Here is an 18,611-nt window from a genome sequence, read left to right on the forward strand (position 1 = left end):
CATTCTTATAATTTGTTTTTTAGGCATAGATGCCTGACCATGTGGTCTGGGCATCAGTTTTCTAGGCATAGTTCGAGTTTTAGGCCTTAAAGAAGAAGATGGCATCTGTTTAATATGCAAGTCAGTAGGCCTGAATACACACTCAGAAGCCGGTGCCTGCACAGCGGCTCCGGACCCATCCAAGGCAGAGACATCTGCAGGTTCCACAGCTGAAGCATCTTGTGGCATACTGGACTCCGAATGGGTCTCAGTAGAGGCCTGCTAATCTGAAGTAGCAGGTATCAGGGGCTGCGAAAGCGCCTCACTGAGTACTGGCCAACCGAGCTTTGTCTTTATCTTTCTGTTTTTTCGGAATGTCGGTAGTCGGATGGCTTAACAAAGACATATCAGGATAATTGAACCAAGCACCAAAATATTTAGAAGCACAAAGATACTGACAATGGATAGTTCGTAGTTTAAATAAGGCACACAACTGACAACAAGGTACATTGTGGTCAGGGCCTAGGTAAGGAATACAGTACGAATGAAAATCTTTATGAGGTATTTACTTTCCAAAAGAAATGCAATTATTTACTTTTACTGACATCAGTTTAGAGCAAGAAAAAGTTTCCCCAATGTGATACTTAGCTTTTAGTTGAAGACTTTGGTTCTGAAACTCAAAAACGAAAATTTCAGGAGTCGGCCGACTGGCACTTGCGAACTGCTTCTGCTTTGGGCACCGCACGGCAAGAAACACTGATGTAATGATGTCGGCTGCATGTTTTATGCTCCTGACGACCTGATGTCACGGAGGAAGAGACAGCATCCGACGTAGGACCCAAGACTTTGTTAATCAGACCGACTGAGGGCTACTGCAAGCAGATAACCCAAATGTAATGACTGCAATAGTGAAACACTAAGAACATCTGCTTTTCTACTAGGACTTGCAGCTCCAAAATCATTCTTGTCAATATAATTGCCACCATGAAGATGGTCTTCTTGAAGGCAAACTGGAGCAGCACTGAGACTGTTGGCTCAAATGCATTCCTGATCTGTGGACAATTTTTGGGCAGGAGGTGGCCAAATAGGGAACTACACATACATTTCGTTGGGCAGATGGCTTGCCTTTCGAAGTACAGAACATCTACACACTGTTTTGGGAGCTAAGCGAATACAGTTAGATATTTAGTGTATGTGTACTTCTGCAGTGCAGATACTAACTCTAAGAAAAAACTCATTTTCCAGGTGCTTACAGAAGAATATGGGTGCCAGTAGAAATCTGATGCACTAGTCTCTGACAACCTTAAGAGTGATCACAAAAGAATGACTGCTGTGTAACATACACTAGCATTAACAGTTCAGTACTTCAGAGAATCCCTCTTTCACCCAGAAACAGCAATCATAGATGCATCTGCAAAAACACAAAGTGTCAGAGCAGGTTTCATGTTTTGCTGCTTATCTAAGTGACTGCAATTATGTGATCACCTTTTTAATGTCAACCACTACTGTACTGAACAATTTTCAAGGAACCAAGGAACTCACGAGCAATGACTTCAGTGGCCTCATGGCTCAAAAGCCTTTTCATTCATCATGCTGGCATTTTGTCGTCTGGTTAACTTCAATCCAAGTACGACTAGAATGAAGGAACTGGGCGAAAACAAATACCTCGGCATTTAACTCATTCATGCCTCCAAGACTGTGGCTAATGTGGTGAAATACGCCTCAGTATTTGCAACTCACCTGACCTAGTGGCTTGTGAAATTCGCTGTGAATGTGTTATAAAAGTAATTATACAATGACTGTCTATTAATATTCAAAAAGTAGCATGCTGATTGATCACCCAACCAGTGTGCATGTTGTAAATCTGAGAATGCATATACCAATGGAAAAAGGTCTGGTCGCCCGGACTTTCTTCTATTAATATATGCCTTAAAAATTTCACTTTTCTTTCACTTAAATAAAAATAAAATAATAAACTTACAAAACCAGACACTTGAAACCAACGAGAGAGATGGGACTGACAAAAATGAAAGAATAATCGGGTACGTTATGCAAAACTAGAGAAATGTACCTGAATTTTATTTTATATGTCCCATCTCTCCCATACCTTTAAAGTGTCCTGGCATCTTTTTTTTAATTAAAAAAAAAACAATGGAGATCTTCCTTCCTCCATTGCTTCCTATGCACAGCACCCATCACACAGCACTGATGTACTGTGTAAGTGTGAGGACGAAAGCCCCATACAATGTGCAGTACATCAAAAAAAGCAGTGGCATATTCGAGGAAAGTGGAAGAACACTACGGAGCCATCATACAAAGACGTTATTTAAGAAAATTAAGTAATTTTTCCTTAAAGACAAAAATAAGACACGCTTACTGCCACAAAAGGAAATCATGCACTCAGTTTACACCCTGGCTCACATGTTCTCCGATTTCCTCCTTCCATTTCAACTTAAATAAGCAGTTTTCTTGCAGGCAGGCTGCATTTGCTTTTGTATTAACACATTTAGCAAAGTGCTAAGAAAAGTTAGTACAATGTTTTCATTTTTCTGCTATTGGAACATTATCACAGAAAAAAAGTGAAAGCACAATCAAAAATAAAAGCAGTCGTGCCTCAACCCAGTGACTCGCACTATTAATTTTACTTTGTTTTGTGTGAAGTTAAACTTTTTTATTCATGGCAGCAGCAAGCGCAAGTAATATAGTGAATAACGGACAGGGGGGGACGCAACTTGCAGACAGACAAACAGGTAGCTAGACAGATACATAAATAACATGACAAAACAGACACAGATAATCAAGACAGTGTACATTTTGTCACAGGTAAGTCAGTTTCAGTAGTCTTCGTCTTCTTCTGCACTACTCCATCTTCCTGTGTGAACACAGGGCCTCATTTTCATCACATGTAGACTAGAGTACACAGTCATGTTTGCACTTTATGGTACAGTCCTCTAAAAAGTAGTAAACTAATTATTAACTTTCCCATGAGTAAGAACAATTCTATTCAGTTACTCACAGAAGGCATTCTTTCCCTTTACCTTTATTTTGCTTCTCTCTGTCTGTCTTTCTCAGGACAGGCTATTCATAGATTCATAGGATTGTACTAAGCTAACTGCCCATGTGGACCATTTTAAGCCTAGCCAGTTAGCCCATGTGAGAATCAAATGCTGCACTTTGTGTCTGTAAAGTTAACACCTTTACCATTATGCCAACCTCCCACCCAAAATGAATTGTTTGTCTTGGGACTCAAACCATGAACACCTGCATGTAAAGCTACAACTCTAATCACTACACTACCTTAATCTTGATGAGTTTTCAGAACACCCAGTTGTATCCATCTCCAACAAGTTCAGTAAATTACAAACAATATTTAGACACATTGCAATGAATGGACACTTTTGTACAGTTCTGTATCAGTAGAATGGCTGCAAACTGACATAAAAAGTGCAGTTGTGTACCTACCATAAATGTAGATGTTCGAGTGTATTCACTGTTGCAGTCATTACACTTGGGTTATCCTGCTGGCAGGCTATCCGCAGTCAACCTGAATTCCAAAGTCTAGGTCCGGCATCGGTTGCTGTCGCCTCTTCCCTGACGTCAGTGCGCCAGGGGTATAAAAGATGCAGCTGATGCCATTTTCTTCAATTTTTCTTGCCCCAGATGTCAGGTACCCCCAAATTGGAAGGCTAAAAATTATGCCAATAGGTACGCATGCAGTAAAATAAACATTTCCATCATCTACAAGCAAATACACCACATAGGTTGTATAGGATAGAGAAGTACAGATAAGTCCCAGCAAAGAAAGGGGGGTGGAGGGTGGGTAACCTGGACTGCAACAGTGAATACACTCGAACATCTACATTTACGGTAGGTACACAACTGTACTATGTTCATCGTGTTTCACTGTTGCAGTCATTACACTTGGGTAGAATCCCAAAGCTGAGGTTGGGTGGCTGGGCCTAAATAGGATTAGGAGAGGCTATAAGGCCCTGCAGAACTGCAGTGGCAAAGTCTGCTCTGGATTTAGAGTAGAGAGGTAAATGGTAGTGCATGGTAAAAGTGTGCGCTGAACTCCAAGTTGCAGCCTCTAAAATGTCTTTGGTTGGTACTCCTCTGAGGAAGGCTGCTGAAGTGGCTGCTGCCCTGGCTGAATGTGGCCTAATGCCCTTAGGCACTGATTTGCCATGTTGTGAATAGCAGAAATGAATGCAGTGGCCTATCCATTTTGAAATAGTCTGCTTTGAGATAGCTTTTCCTTGTGATCCTGCAGCATATGCCACTACAAGTTGCTCAGTCTTTCTGAAAGCTTTAGTTGTGTCCAAGTAGAAGTGTAGCTGTCTGTGTATGTCCAAATAATGCAGGAGTCTCTCCCCCTTATTCTGTTGGTTTGGATAAAAAGTTGGCAAATGAATGGTTTGGTTAAGGGCAACACTGGACACTACCTTAGGCATAAATGTTGGGTTCGTCCTCAGAGAAACCCTGTCTGGATGGAAAATGATAAAAGGTTCCACAGCCATGAGTGCCTATAACTCTGAGACTCATCTTGCAGAGGTTATTGCTAGGAGCAGAGCTGTTTTCCAAGATAAGAACTTTATTTCAGCTGTATTGGCTGTCTCAAAAGGTGGCAGTGTGAGTTTTTCCAAGACATAATTGAGGTCCCATGCAGGTATTGGTGCTCTCCTTGGAGGTCTTATATTTTTGGCCCCTCTGAGGTACTGCCTTAGCAATGGATGAGAAAAAATAGGTGGTTCCATATTGTAATGAGCTGAAATGGCAGATGCATGGATTTTAATTGATGAAAAGGATAGGCCTTTGTCCAGCATCTCAGTTAGATATTGTAAAATCTGAGGAATATTTGGTACAAACATGTCAATTCCTTGTGCCTGGTTCCAAGCACAGAATCTTTTCCACTTTTCTGCATAAGATTTTCTGGTACTGGGCCTCCTTACCTCCAAAATAGCATCCATCACTGCTTTAGAGAGAGGTGTGCTCTGAATGGCTACATTATCCGCCATGATGCCAGATTTAGGGTCCTGAGCTGGCTGTGCAGGATCTGATAGTTTCGTGGTGTCAGTAAGTGAGGAATTAGAGGTAATGTCCAGGTTGGGCCTTGAGACAAGCTCTTTAGGATTGGGTACCAGTGCTGGCAAGGCCAGTCTGGGGCAATCAGAATCATTTTTGGCTTCTCTTGTCTGACCTTTAGAAGTACCTTGGGGAGGAGAGGCAGAGGAGGAAAGGCATATACTGTTAGGGTTTTCCAGCTGAATGATAGAGCATCCATTTTCCATGTTGTTCGTGATAAGCCCTTGTGCAGAATCTCTGTAGTTGGCAGTTGTGAGGGGAGGCAAATAGATCTATGTCTGGGCATCCCCATTTCTTTGTTATCATGCTGAAGACTTGTGCATCCAGTTTCCACTCGTGGGGATCCGTGAGGTTTCTGCTTAGTTCATCTGCCAGAGTATTTTTCTTTCCTGGCAGGAATTGTGCTTGCAGGTATACTTGATAAGTCAATGCTGTGTTCCACAAGGTCATGGCTTGTCTGCAGAGGGGGTAGGAATGTGTGCTTCCCTGTTTGTTTATGTACCACATGACTGTAGTATTGTCGGTCCTTATCAGTAGTTGTCCTGGATGAAGTAGATCCTTGAAAGCTGTCAGGGCATTCTGAACAGCTAGCATCTCTTTTTGATTGATATGAAGATGCATTTGGCTTGTGGGCCATGCACCCTGAATACATTTTCCTGCCATGTGGGCCCCCCAGGCATAATCTGATGCATCTGTTGTTATTGACTGCCTGGCTGTGGGCAGGGTGAATGGCTGTCCCTTGTTGTGGTGACAGGCCTGTGCCCACCATCGAAACTCCTGTTGCAGGCAAGGAATGAGGGTAATTAATGTTTCCAGGCTGTGACAATGTTGAGTCCAAACACTTTTTAGATACCATTGAAGTTTCCTCATATGCAGTCTGGCATATGGAATTTGCAGAATGCAGGATGCCATGAAGCCCAAAGCCTGCAGAATTTTTCTTGTAAATAACTGGATCTTTGTTGCCAACATTTTGAAGTAAGAAGTCAGTTGTCTCTGTCTGGCGTGAGATAAGCCATCTGGGTAGTTGTATTTAAGCTTGCACCCAGGAATATTATCTCTTGAGAGGGTACTAGTTTTGATTTCTTTTCGTTTACTGTGTACCCTAGGCAAATTAATACTCTTTTTACAAACGCCAGATGATTTAGTAGAATGTCCTTGTTCTCTGCTTGAATAAGGCAGTCTTCCAAGTAAGGATATATTTGAATTCCTCTTTGTCTGAAAAAAGCAATTACTGGTGCCAGGCATTTTGTGAAGACCCTGGGCGCAGTAGATAAGCCAAAGGGCAGTGCAGAGAATTGGTAGTGCATTGAGCCAGCTTTGAATCTGAGGTATCTTCTGCAAGATTTTCTGATTGGGATATGCAATAATTTCAGTACACTTTTCGTTGGGAACAGACCCAACTTCATCAGAAGGTTAAAAAATCAGTCAAACAAAGACTAGAGAGCTTGTGCACTCAGTAAACTGAATCCCTCTTCTAATTAAACTAATTACTTAATTAGGATTCAGGAAGGGCGTGCTCAGTATTTGATGTATATATTGCTTAGTCCATGGTTCTTTGACTGATTTTTTAACCTTCTGATGAAGTTGGGTCTGTTCCCAACGAAAAGTGTACTGAAATTATCGCACTTCAAGAATTAAACAGTGTTTCGTTAAGGAGCTCTGCTTTCATCTGTTTCTTCACGGTTTGATAGTTTCGTTTTTTAGTTCGATTGTTTGTTTGTGAAATGGAAGCAGGGAGTCCTGTTTTACGAAGCGCTGATTCCCAGGAGAGTGAAGGGAACCTCACAACCCTTATTGAGTTACTAACTCAAAAAGTGGATCGGCTATCGCAGCAGGTCGAAGCGGTTTCCGGAGCACACCGTGAGGTGCTCAACGGGAACAACACCACTGTTGAAGGAGGGACGAACAGGGGAACTGAGTGGACCAGTGGAACTATTGGAACTAACGCTTCGACTACTGGACTATGCAGTAACAATGGACTCAACCGGAGGTTGTTGAATGGAACAACAAACCACAGTGAGCAATACGCTTCAACAAATGGAGTCCAAGGAGCCAGGTCTCTACTGAGTGAAAGGCAAACACCAACCATACCAGCGCTTGACACGTGGGTACACAGGGGATTTAAATTTAATAACAATGAACAAGACAACAACGCCATAAGTGAGACGGAGGTAAGCCTTGACTTTGCAACTAGGTTGAACTTGTTCGACAACAAACTTTTTAGAGTTCGGAAGTTGCAACTTGAGGTCGCTTACTTCCGAGAATGTATTAGACTTAAAATTGTACCAAAGGGCCTAAGGCACTGGCAATTTCCAGCAGGACTAGTGGAAGGATCTTCCTTCCACACAGCTTTAACAACACTTTTTGACAAACATGGTTTAGAACTGCTGGGACTATTCTGTGACCACTACCAGATCCAGATTGACACACTACTCACTGAAATAAACGAACTTGACTTAGTTATTAAAAATGATTGTGACTATGAAAGGTACAAATTTGAATATGAAAGGTGCTTTGTCAGTATCGATGAACACCTAGTTAAACTCAATGCAACTAAGAGTAAGAAAATCAGTAGGGACCTTAAGGACTACAAAGATGGGAAAGCTTACCCTAAACTACCAGGTCCTCCCATGACCACACCTGTGATACCCGACCAAACGAACCAAAGGGGGTTGATGACTGAAATTTCAGAGGGTGGACTTGACAACGGAGAGGGAATGGAGTGGGAAGAAGCAACAACCCATAACAGTGTACCTAAAAATAACTGTAACAACACAAGAAGGAGTACAAGGAACAAACTTCACAACAAAGGCAATGACACAACTGGGGGCCACCAGTCTGAGTCAACTGAAGTAATATACCATTCAAAAAACTTCCAACCGGAAGCCCCAAACAAGACCACACAGAACAACAGGAATAAGGGAGCCAGGAGGAAGAGGTGGTAAATGAGAAAAATGACAGTAATAATGGAGTCCAATCCCCGGACGGACATTTGGATTGTACAATCTTGTCAAATAAGGACGGGGACTTCAAAGTGTACAACTACACCGATTATAACATCGGTACTGACACTGTAGAACTGTTGGCCAAAGGTTATACCTTTGTCCCCTCGTTCCACTTCGACCTGGCACAAACCTTAATTGACTTAAAACTATTTACTAGAAAGTTAAATTTGTTATTACTGATGGGTAATGAGATGAACGTTAGATCAGAATTTTATGTATCAAGTGTATTTAACCCCCCATTGAACCCTACACTAGCCTTATTTGAGAAAGTGACAGAATTAGATTTTAGGAACCTCAAAAAATATAAAACTAGGGGTAGCCATATGGCACCAAACATCAGAAAGGAAGAGAGGTTCGAACTGGAACTACTCAGAGAGGCACCCTTGCGACTGATGAAACCTGATAAAGGGGGCGGGATCACCATAATGACATGCAGTGACTATAACAACAGAATGCAGAACATTCTCAGTGGTAACACATATGCAAGGGCATCCCTCAATGAAATGAACAGAGCCCAATCTAGGGTTAAGATGTTCATTGAGGAGTTATACATTGAGGCAAGGATTGACAGGGACACATATACCTACATGCAGCAACTGGCACCTAGAACTCCAGTACTATTTGGGATCCCTAAAATCCACAAAAATATCAACAATCCACCTATGAGACCATTAGTGGATGGCAGAAACAGTATAACTTACACCTGCGCTAAAGTACTGGACAGAATCCTCCAAAAATATGTGAAAGGGGAGAAACAAATAACAAAGGACTCATGGTCCTTTCTAGAATCCATCAATAATGTGGGATTCTTTCCAGACAGTCAACTAGTTACCATTGACGTAAAAGACCTCTATTCTTCAATTCCCCACACTATAGCTATTGAATGGGTGACTGACATGTTACGACTATTGGGGGCACCACTTGATGAAGTTTTATTGACGGGAGAATTGATTGACACTGTTCTCTCTTACAACTACCTCATGTTCCAAGATGCCATTTACCACCAGGAAATCGGTGTAGCTATGGGCTCCCCATGCGGGGGCAGCATAGCTAACTTGGTGATGGCATTTTGGGAAAGAACCTTTGTGTTTCTAAATGGAGTTCCCAATGCCAAACTAATTTTTTACACGAGGTTCCTGGATGACATATTTTCGTTATTCGATGGAACTGATGTGGAAATCGAGAAAATGCTGATGGAGTTTAACAACTCCACTGACTTTCTGTCTTTCACGTATAATTATAATAAACACAGGATCAACTACTTAGATGTAGATCTGAGGAAGGATTATGATAGTAAAAAATGGGTATCTAAAATTCATCGAAAAGACACCTATTCTAACTCATTCCTACACTACACTATTCTAGCTGCCATCCGAAACACCAGAAGAAATCAGTGGTAAAAGGCCAACTGGTTAGGGCAGCTAGAATGGTAATCAAAGATACTGAGTTTCTGGAGGAATGTGACCTGTTGACTCAGTTTTTCTTAAAGAGAGGGTACCCCCCTAACTTCTTGCAAGAAATTGTTGATGAAGTCAAAGCCAAAAGGACCCTGAAAGTCTATGTCCCTATATTGGGTAGGAACAAGGACATACAGATTGACATTTCTACACAGAACAGTAGGTTAGTTGACACGACTGGTTTTTCATGGAGATTCTGTAGTACTTTCAATATGGATTCCCATGACTTACACAGAATAATGTTAAAGAACTGGGATTTACTGCTGACAGTAAATATCGAATGGTACTACCAGACAGACCCCTAGTAACTTACAAACGGGGGAGTAATTTAAAACAACTATTGGAAAATGACAGGCAACTACACAAAACCCAAATGGGTATGTTCAAGTGTAACATGTGTAAATATTGTCAATTTGTAGATGAGGGACGTGATTTTCAGATAGGTGACTTGAACTATAAAACCAACTTCAAGGCCAATTGTAACAGCATGCAAGTGGTGTACCTAGCATAGTGCCTCCAATGCCCTGCTTTCTATATCGGTAAGACAGATAGAAAGCTTAAAGAAAGGGTGTATGAACATATATACAACATCAGGAACAACAACCAGGTCAATGCACTAGCTAGACACCACAATGAACACCTTGACCATGAATTTAAGTTCAGGGTTATAGACCAACAGGTTAGAGACCCTAGAGGGGGCTACGACTCACTAAAGTTAGAGAGAAAAGAACTTATCTGGCAGCTCAGGACAAATGCTAACCAGTGGCCAGGAATTAACGAAACAAGCTCAATAGCCTGTATTTTGAGATTAAAAAACCTTGAGAGATAGACTTTAAACCTAACTTGACCTATCGACTAGTCCCTGTACACATAATACACTTTTTGTACATACTCAAGATTCCATGATAGTATTTTACAATACATCATGTGTAGTCTTAGTATATGTACATGCAGGAAACATTATGAATAACAAATAACTTTAGTCAACACTGACAGGTAGCACCTACCCATTCAAATACAATGAGGATGTATTAGTTACTCCTCATAGTATTATGGTGAGTTGGCACGAACTTCCCTTTGGAACTAGGTGATTGAAATCAATAATGTTTGGTGCGCTAAAGTGGTCATTTGACACTGGAAACATTTTAACACTTTGGTTTCAATTATTTCATACAGGACTTTTTTCATCTGCTGTTCTGGTTATTGTTTTAAAAGTTTAGACAATGCCTGTGAACTCACATACATATATTTTTTATGCGTTGGTATGTGGTTCAACAAGTTAAAACAAGTCCCTCATCAAGACACACTTTTTATTTTTTACCTTTTACTAATTTTAAACTTGTTTTTAGTTTGGGCACCCTTTCAAAGTTACTTCCTACTAGAGAGCTTGTGCACTCAGTAAACTGAATCTCTCTTCTAATTAAACTAATTACTTAATTAGGATTCAGGAAGGGCGTGCTCAGTATTTGATGTATATATTGCTTAGTCCATGGTTCTTTGTTTGACTGATTTTTTAACCTTCTGATGAAGTTGGGTCTGTTCCCAACGAAAAGTGTACTGAAATTATCGCACTTCAAGAATTAAACAGTGTTTCGTTAAGGAGCTCTGCTTTCATCTGTTTCTTCACGGTTTGATAGTTTCGTTTTTTAGTTTGATTGGGATATGCAGGTATGCCTCTTTTAGGTCCAAAGTTACAAGCCAAGCCTTCTTGCCCAGCACGGGCAGAAGCTGCTGCAGAGTCAACATTTTGAATTTTGGGACGTCCAGAAATGTGTTTAGAGTAGATAGGTCCATTACTGGTCTCCAGGCTTTGTCCTTTCTGGGTACCAAGAAAAGTCTTGAGTAAAATCCTTGTCCCTGCTCTTGCTGTGATACTTGCTGAATGGCCCTCATGTCCATGACAGATGAGACTTGTTTTTGTGCCTCTGCCCATTGACTGTGTGGCAGGTTTGGCATACCTATTGCCCGTGGCAGGGTGTGAAAATGGAACCTGTAGCCCTGGGACACTATATTCAAGACCCATTTGTCCTGGGTGATCATGTGCCAAGGGGGCTACCAAAAGATAAGTGCTTGGTGTTGGCAGAGGAAAGTCATTGGGGCTGTTTCCTGTATGGCTGTGATTAGTCTTCTCCGCTTTCGGAGGTAGAAGCGCCCCACTGTTTAGGCCTGTGTGAGCCCTGGGGCAGGGATCTGCCACTGGGGCATCTGTATCTGCCTCTTTGTGGGCTGTCTGACACTGGAAAGGACCAATTCTTTGTAGGCCAGTTCCTGCTAAATATGGGTGGCTGTACCTGTAAGAAATCCTTTACTGTTTGCACAGATTTCGCTTTGTCCTCCATTTTCTTCAACACCTCCTCTGCTTTAACACCAAATAAGGTATCATGCTGTAGTGGAGCATCTAATAATTTTGCTTTAACATGATCAGGCAGATTCTGCTCCTTTAACCAAGCATGCCTCCTAATGACAGAACCCGTAACTGTGGCCCTGCAAGAGGCCTCCAGAGAATCAAAACCACGTTGCAATGTATGCTTTCCTACTTGTTCAGTTGCATGCAATAACCACTGCAATTCCTTATTTTCTGCACAATCAGAATTTGTCAACATTTTCTGTTTTAGCAGTGACATTAAGTATTGCTGATATTTAAGCATATGAAATTGACAATTTAAAGCTCTCACAGCCAAAGTAGCAGAAGTGTAAACCTTTTTTCCCCGTCTGTCTAGCGCCCTTGAATCCCTATCAGAGAGGATAGGGTTTTTTGCAGTAGAAGCCTTGTCCCCTTTGGGACCCTGAGAAATAGTTTCTGGGTCAGCAGCAGGGTTTTTATAAAGAAATTTATGTGAATCTGGAACCCTGTAGTATCTGTCTGGTTTAACAGGAGCAGGGGGTAAAGAGTCAGGAGAAAGGCCGGACTCTGAAAATACATCATCTACGACATCTAACACAGGAGGAATAGCCAGAGGCCTGTGCGGAGGTAGTAAAAGAAAATCTCTAAGCCTTTTCTTAGATTCTGCGTAGTCTTGGCTCTCCCAGTGGAAATGCTCCCTCATGGTATGCAGGGTTTCCCCAAAAGAATAATCCTCAGGTGGAGAGGCTGAAGGGATAGATTCTTCAGCATCAGAATCCTCATAAGGGGGAAGAGAGTATTCCTGTTCAGAAGAGGAGTCAGAGGAAATGGAAACCTGATCTGAAGATTCATATTCTGTCTCTTGCCTAGGGCTCTTGTCAGGAGGGGGATGGGAACCCCTGATCAAGGTAATTAAGTCTTCGGCCATTTTAAGCATCTGTTTTTTAGGCATGGAAGTCTGTCCAGGAGAATGCTGTACTTGTTTCTTTGTCTTTAGAGCTGCTTTAGTCTTTGCTTTGGAAGCTGAAATAGGCTTTACATATAACTGTGTAGGTCTGAAAACACCCTCAGAAGCCGATGCCTGCTCACCGGCTTGGACCCATCTGAGGGAATGATTTCCGAGTGTCCAGTACCTTGAGTATCCAGAGGCCTAGCTGGCTCCACGTGGGAATCGTCAGCAGCCTGTGGCTCTGAGGTAGTGGGCATCAGGGGCTGCAAAAGCACCTCACTGAGAACCGGCAAACCGGCGACTGGCTTAGCGGAAGCTTTGTCGTCGGTTTTGGACCTCGGATGCCTGTCCTTTTCTTTTTCCTTGCGCTTTTTATAAACTCCGGTCGTTGGCTGTTCCAACGGCATTATATAATTGAATATTCGGCCAAAGTAATGGAAAGCAAAATCGTTCCGACGCTTAATAGTGCTTTGGTTAAATCTAGCACAAAACCGACAGCTAGCAACATTGTGATCAGGGCCTAGGCAAGGAATACAGTAAGAATGAAAATCCTTATGAGGTATTTGCTTCCCACAAGAAATACAGTTGTTAACTTTTTCTGACATCAGTCTGGAGCAAGAAAAAAGTTTCCCCAACAGGGTACTTAGCTTTAATGAAGACTTCGGATCTGAAATTCGTCTTTGAAAATCTCAGTAGTCTGCCGACCGGCACTTGCGAACTGCTTTTGCTTCGGGCACCGCGCAGCAAGAAAGACTGGAGAAAATGGCGTCAGCTGCATCTTTTATACCCCTGGCGCACTGACGTCAGGGAAGAGACGAGAGCAACCGACGCCAGACTTAGACTTTGGAATTCAGGCCGACTGCGGGTAGCCTGCCAGCAGGATAATCCAAGTGTAATGACTGCAACAGTGAAACACGATGAACATCACAAATTCCTCTTAATCTGAAATGCTACTTCACTTCTCCCCTACATTTTACCTTTCAACATTGTTAGTGAAATCCTAATAACATTTGGTTCTGTTAATAAAATGAAAAGCACATATAACAGCTTACTGGCTAAAATAAATGTTCCAGGTGTTGATTAATGCACATTCATTTCCTGCCACTGAAACAACCTTGCATTCTCTCCTCTGAGCTGCTGATGAAGAAGATGTTGTTGTTGTTGCGTCTTTTGGCTTTTCCCGGTTAGGGGTCGCCACAGCGGAACTCCGGTCTGCTAATGATTGGCAGTTGATTTTTACATGCCGAGTTGCCAGCCCTGATGCACAACCTTCAACGAAGGTACGCCCATTCACGTATGTCTGCACGCAGAAGCCGCTCTAGCTGAGAATCGAACTGGACAGCGTCTTACTGTGAGGCAATAATGCTACCGCAGCACCACCATGATGAAGAAGATAAAAGCACAAATGGCAGTGGGTGTCAGAAATACTGTCGTACTCACTTTCTATATGCCCACCTTAGCCCAGCAACAAGCCAGAATGGCAGGATCACTAGCTATGTTATAGGCTGCATTACTGATCAGAGTTGCTACTGTTGCTGAGTTACAGTCGTACATCTTGGGCACCTATGCTGCTGCTGACAAAGTTGTTTTCGTTTGCAAATCCTCCACTCAACATAAGTGCCACAGCACATTTTATGCTGCTGCTAACCCCCAGCATTCAGCATGCAACACTGCACCATGTAATGCAGTGTTGCTCACCCTCATCTTTCAATACCACACACCATGGATTGCAATGCAATTTAACCTCTCAGCCTTCAGCATCCCACTATCTTCTATGGTTTTTCTCACTTCCAGTCTTAGAATGTTTTTCAATGTTGCTCACCCTTAACCTTTAGTATTACATCATTTTTAGTGTTGCTCACCCCAGTCTTCAGTGCCACTCTACATTCTACAGTAATGTGCTCCCCAGTATTCAGTGTGACATCATTTTCTATAGTAATACTCACCCCATCCTTCAGTGCCACACCGTGTTCTACAGTAATAGTGAACTCCAATCTATCACTGCTACACAGTGTTCTTTAGTAATATTCACCCCGACAATCAGTGCCACACCATGTTCTTTAGTAACATGATCCCCAGCATTCAGTGTGATACACTGTTCTATAGTAATAAGCGCCCTCAAGCCATCAGTGCCACATCATGTTCTATAGTAATATGCTCCCAACATTCAGTGTAACACCATGTTCTATAGTAATATTCAGCCCCAGCTTTCAGTACACACCATGTTCTGCAGTAATACTCATCCCCCAACCTTCAGTCCCACACTATGTTCTATAGTATTACGCTCCCCAGCATTCACTGCGACACCGTGTTCCTTAGTAATACTCTCCCCCAGCATTCAAAACCACACCATGTTCTAAAGTAGTGCTCACCTCCAGCCTTGAGTGCCACACCATGTTCTACAGTAATACTCACCCCTCCAACAACCAATGCCACAGCATGTTCTTTTGTAATATGCTCTCCAGCATTCAGTGTGACACCATGTTCTATAGTAATACTCACCCCATCCTTCAGTGCCACACCGTGTTCTACAGTAATAGTGAACTCCAATCTATCACTGCTACACAGTGTTCTTTAGTAATATTCACCCCTGACAATCAGTGCCACACCATGTTCTTTTGTAATATGCTCTCCAGCATTCAGTGTGACACCATGTTCTATAGTAATACTCACCCCTCAGCCATCAGTGCAACACCATGGTGTATAGTAACATTCACTCCCCAGCCTTCACTGTCACACCATGTTCTACAGTAATTTTCTCCATCCTTCAGTGCAACACCATGTTCTATAGTGATATGCTTCCCAACATTCAGTGTGACACCATGTTATGCAATAATATTCATCCCCAGCCTTCAGTGCGATACCATGTTCTATAGTAATACTCACCCCTCAGCAATCATTGCCACACCCTGTTCTTTATTAATATGCCCCTCAGCATTCCATGCAACACCATGTTCTATAGTAATACTCACCCCCAAGTCAACAGTGTTATATCATATTCTGTTGTAATTCTCGCTCCACACCCCCAGCCATCACTGCCCCACCATGGTCTATAGTAATATTCATCCCCAGCCATCAGTGCAATACCATGTTTTACAATAATACTCACCCCCCAGCCATCAATAATATGCTCTCCTGCTTTCAGTGCAATACCATGCTCTGTAGTAATATGCACCCCCAGCCTTCAGAGACACACCATGTTCTATAGTAATATGCCCCCCAACATTCAGTGCAACATCATCTTCTATAGTAATATTGAATCCCCAGCCTTCAGTGCCATACCAGGTTCTAAAATATTACTCACCTGCAGCTATCAGTGCTTCATCACATTCTACAGTAATATGCATCCAAGTATTCAGTGTGTCACCATTTTCTATAACAATACTCACCCCCAGCCTTTAGTACCACACCTTGTTCTATAGTAATACTCACTGCCCAGCCTTCAGTGATACACCATGCTCTATAGTAATATGCTTCCCGGCATTCAGTGCAACAACATGTTTTATAATAATACACAGACCCCCAACCATCAGTGCCACACTGTGATCTATAGTGATATGCTCCCCAGCATTCAGTGTCACACCATGTTCTATAGTAATGCTCACCTCCAGCAACCAGTGCCACACCATGTTCTTTAGTAATATAATCCCCCACATTCAGTGCCACACCATGTTCTATAGTAATGCTCACCTCCAGCAACCAGTGCCACACCATGTTCTTTAGTAATATAATCCCCCACATTCAGTGCAACAACATGTTCTTTATTAATATGTTGTCTAGCATTCAGTTCAACACCATGTTCTATGGTAATATTCATCCCTCAGCCATCAGTACTACAACATGGTGTATGGTAAAATTCACTGCCCAGCCTTCACTGCCACACCACATTCTATAGTAATATGGTCTCCAACATTCAGTTGCACACCATTTTCTAGAGTAATATGCTCTCCAAGATTCAGTGCAACATGTTCTATAATAATACACAATCCCAGTCATGAATGCCACACAATATATAGTATTATCCTCCTCAGCATTCATTGTGACACCATGTTCTATAATAATACTCACCTCCCCCAACCAGAAGTGCTGCACCATGGTCTTTAGTAACATTCACTCACTCCAGCCATCGGTGCTACACCATGTTCTACAGTCGGATGCTCCGCAGCATGTGACTTACTAACTCAACAGCCTTCAGTGCCTTATCACATTTTGTAGTAATACTCACCTCCAGCCTTCAGTGTCACACCATATTCTATTGTCGTACTCACCCCCACCCCCAGCCATTAGTGCCACACCTTGGTGTACTGTAATATTCACCCACAGCTATCAGTGCTACACCATGTTATATAGTAAGATGCTCCCCAGCATTCAGTGCGACCTATTAACTCAACAGCCTTCAGTGCCTCACCATTTTCTACAGTAACACACACTGCCCAGGCTTCAATGCCACACTATGTTCTGTAGTAATATGGTGCCCAGCATTCACTGCAACACCATGTTCTGCAGTGCTCCTTACCCCCCTGTGTTAAGTACTACTACATGTCCTGAAGTATTTCTCAGGGTCTTACCTTACCACCCTATAGAAATGTCCTAATGCTCTTTCCATTAAAAAAGCTGTTCTAAAGCTTACTCCTTCCTGGGCTTCACAACTGGTTCTGATATGCCTGACCAGCACCCTTTCCAGTTCAGAAAATAAGTATTTCAAAAGAAAGGGTCAGAAGAAATGTAATTAGAAGTCCTTATGTGACAAATGGAATTAGTCTGTTTCGGAGAAAGCTCTTTTTATCAGATTCTACTTGACTGTATCAAGCTGCAGTATTCTTGTCATAGTTTTTGAAGGCTAATAGACCAACTTCCACTAAACATACTATACTCGCCAAATATTCTAAATTCCTAATTTTCCTGTTTTCTAAAGTGAAAAAAAAGAGTCAGTTAATTGTCTGAACATTTACTTACTGCTGACACCATCATCAATAAGCTGTCTTTGCTGCACAGTTACGTCTCGTTCAGCAGCACCAGGTGGTACAGAATCATCTTCCTTAATAAGCATGCAAAGGTGCTCCAGTGGGATTTCATAGCCTGCAATAAAAATGGCAGAAGTCTTTCAGTTAAAAATAAATGTTAAATATGTTGCAAAGGTTTTATTCATACCTATACGATGGACAATAATATCAGTACTTGAGAACCGAGCAACAGTAACGAGGGATAAAGTTTGGCTACATCAGGGAATAAAATGGCTGCATTCCAAATTATTATATTTTATATACTGGAGTATTAATTGTTCCACAGATTGCAGACTTAGTTTCAATGCCTGGAAGATCAGAAGGACCTATATTAAAGCCTCTCATTGGATGTTTGGATCTATGTTTCCATGCTCAGAATTGAATGCAGTATTACACAAAGTCTAACATTCCGGATACCATCCCTTAAAGGAGACATTAAACAGGTCAAATCTGCCTGAACTGGTGGTAGCTTAGCTAAATGTTAAAGCTCCTGTGGTACGTGTCATGGAAAAGTAGGGATACCTTTATTAACAACCTGAAATATAAATCAAATTACAGAAATTGCCATGGAAAAGTAGGGATATCTTTATTAACAAAGATACACCAGCGAAAGAATAAAAGAAACATGGATTATTATATTATATCATATCATATTATATTATCAATATGTTTTTTTAGTTAGTTTTTCTATAAATAAGATTTTGTATTACTTGAATTTCCACATATAATATTAAATGGATGTTAGATGATTTGTTAAGGTGTTCATAGGGTTAATTAGTTAATGAATTGATT

The 18,611-nt window shown here is 41.8% G+C and overlaps 1 protein-coding gene across 1 annotated transcript in view; it reads right to left on the bottom strand.

Annotated features, from left to right (window-relative positions):
* The window catches only part of LOC122792444 (zinc finger protein 540-like), a 143,833-nt gene that overhangs the window by 86,103 nt on the left and 39,119 nt on the right, over positions 1 to 18,611 (bottom strand). The window contains exon 3 of the mRNA XM_044060232.1: positions 17,773 to 17,895. Coding sequence (XP_043916167.1) covers positions 17,773 to 17,895 — 123 coding nt within the window. The remainder of the gene's footprint in view (positions 1 to 17,772; positions 17,896 to 18,611) is intronic.

The sequence above is a fragment of the Protopterus annectens genome, chromosome 1.part2 (assembly GCF_019279795.1).
Source record: "Protopterus annectens isolate FY-2018-M chromosome 1.part2, PAN1.0, whole genome shotgun sequence".
Lineage (NCBI taxonomy): Eukaryota > Metazoa > Chordata > Ceratodontiformes > Protopteridae > Protopterus > Protopterus annectens.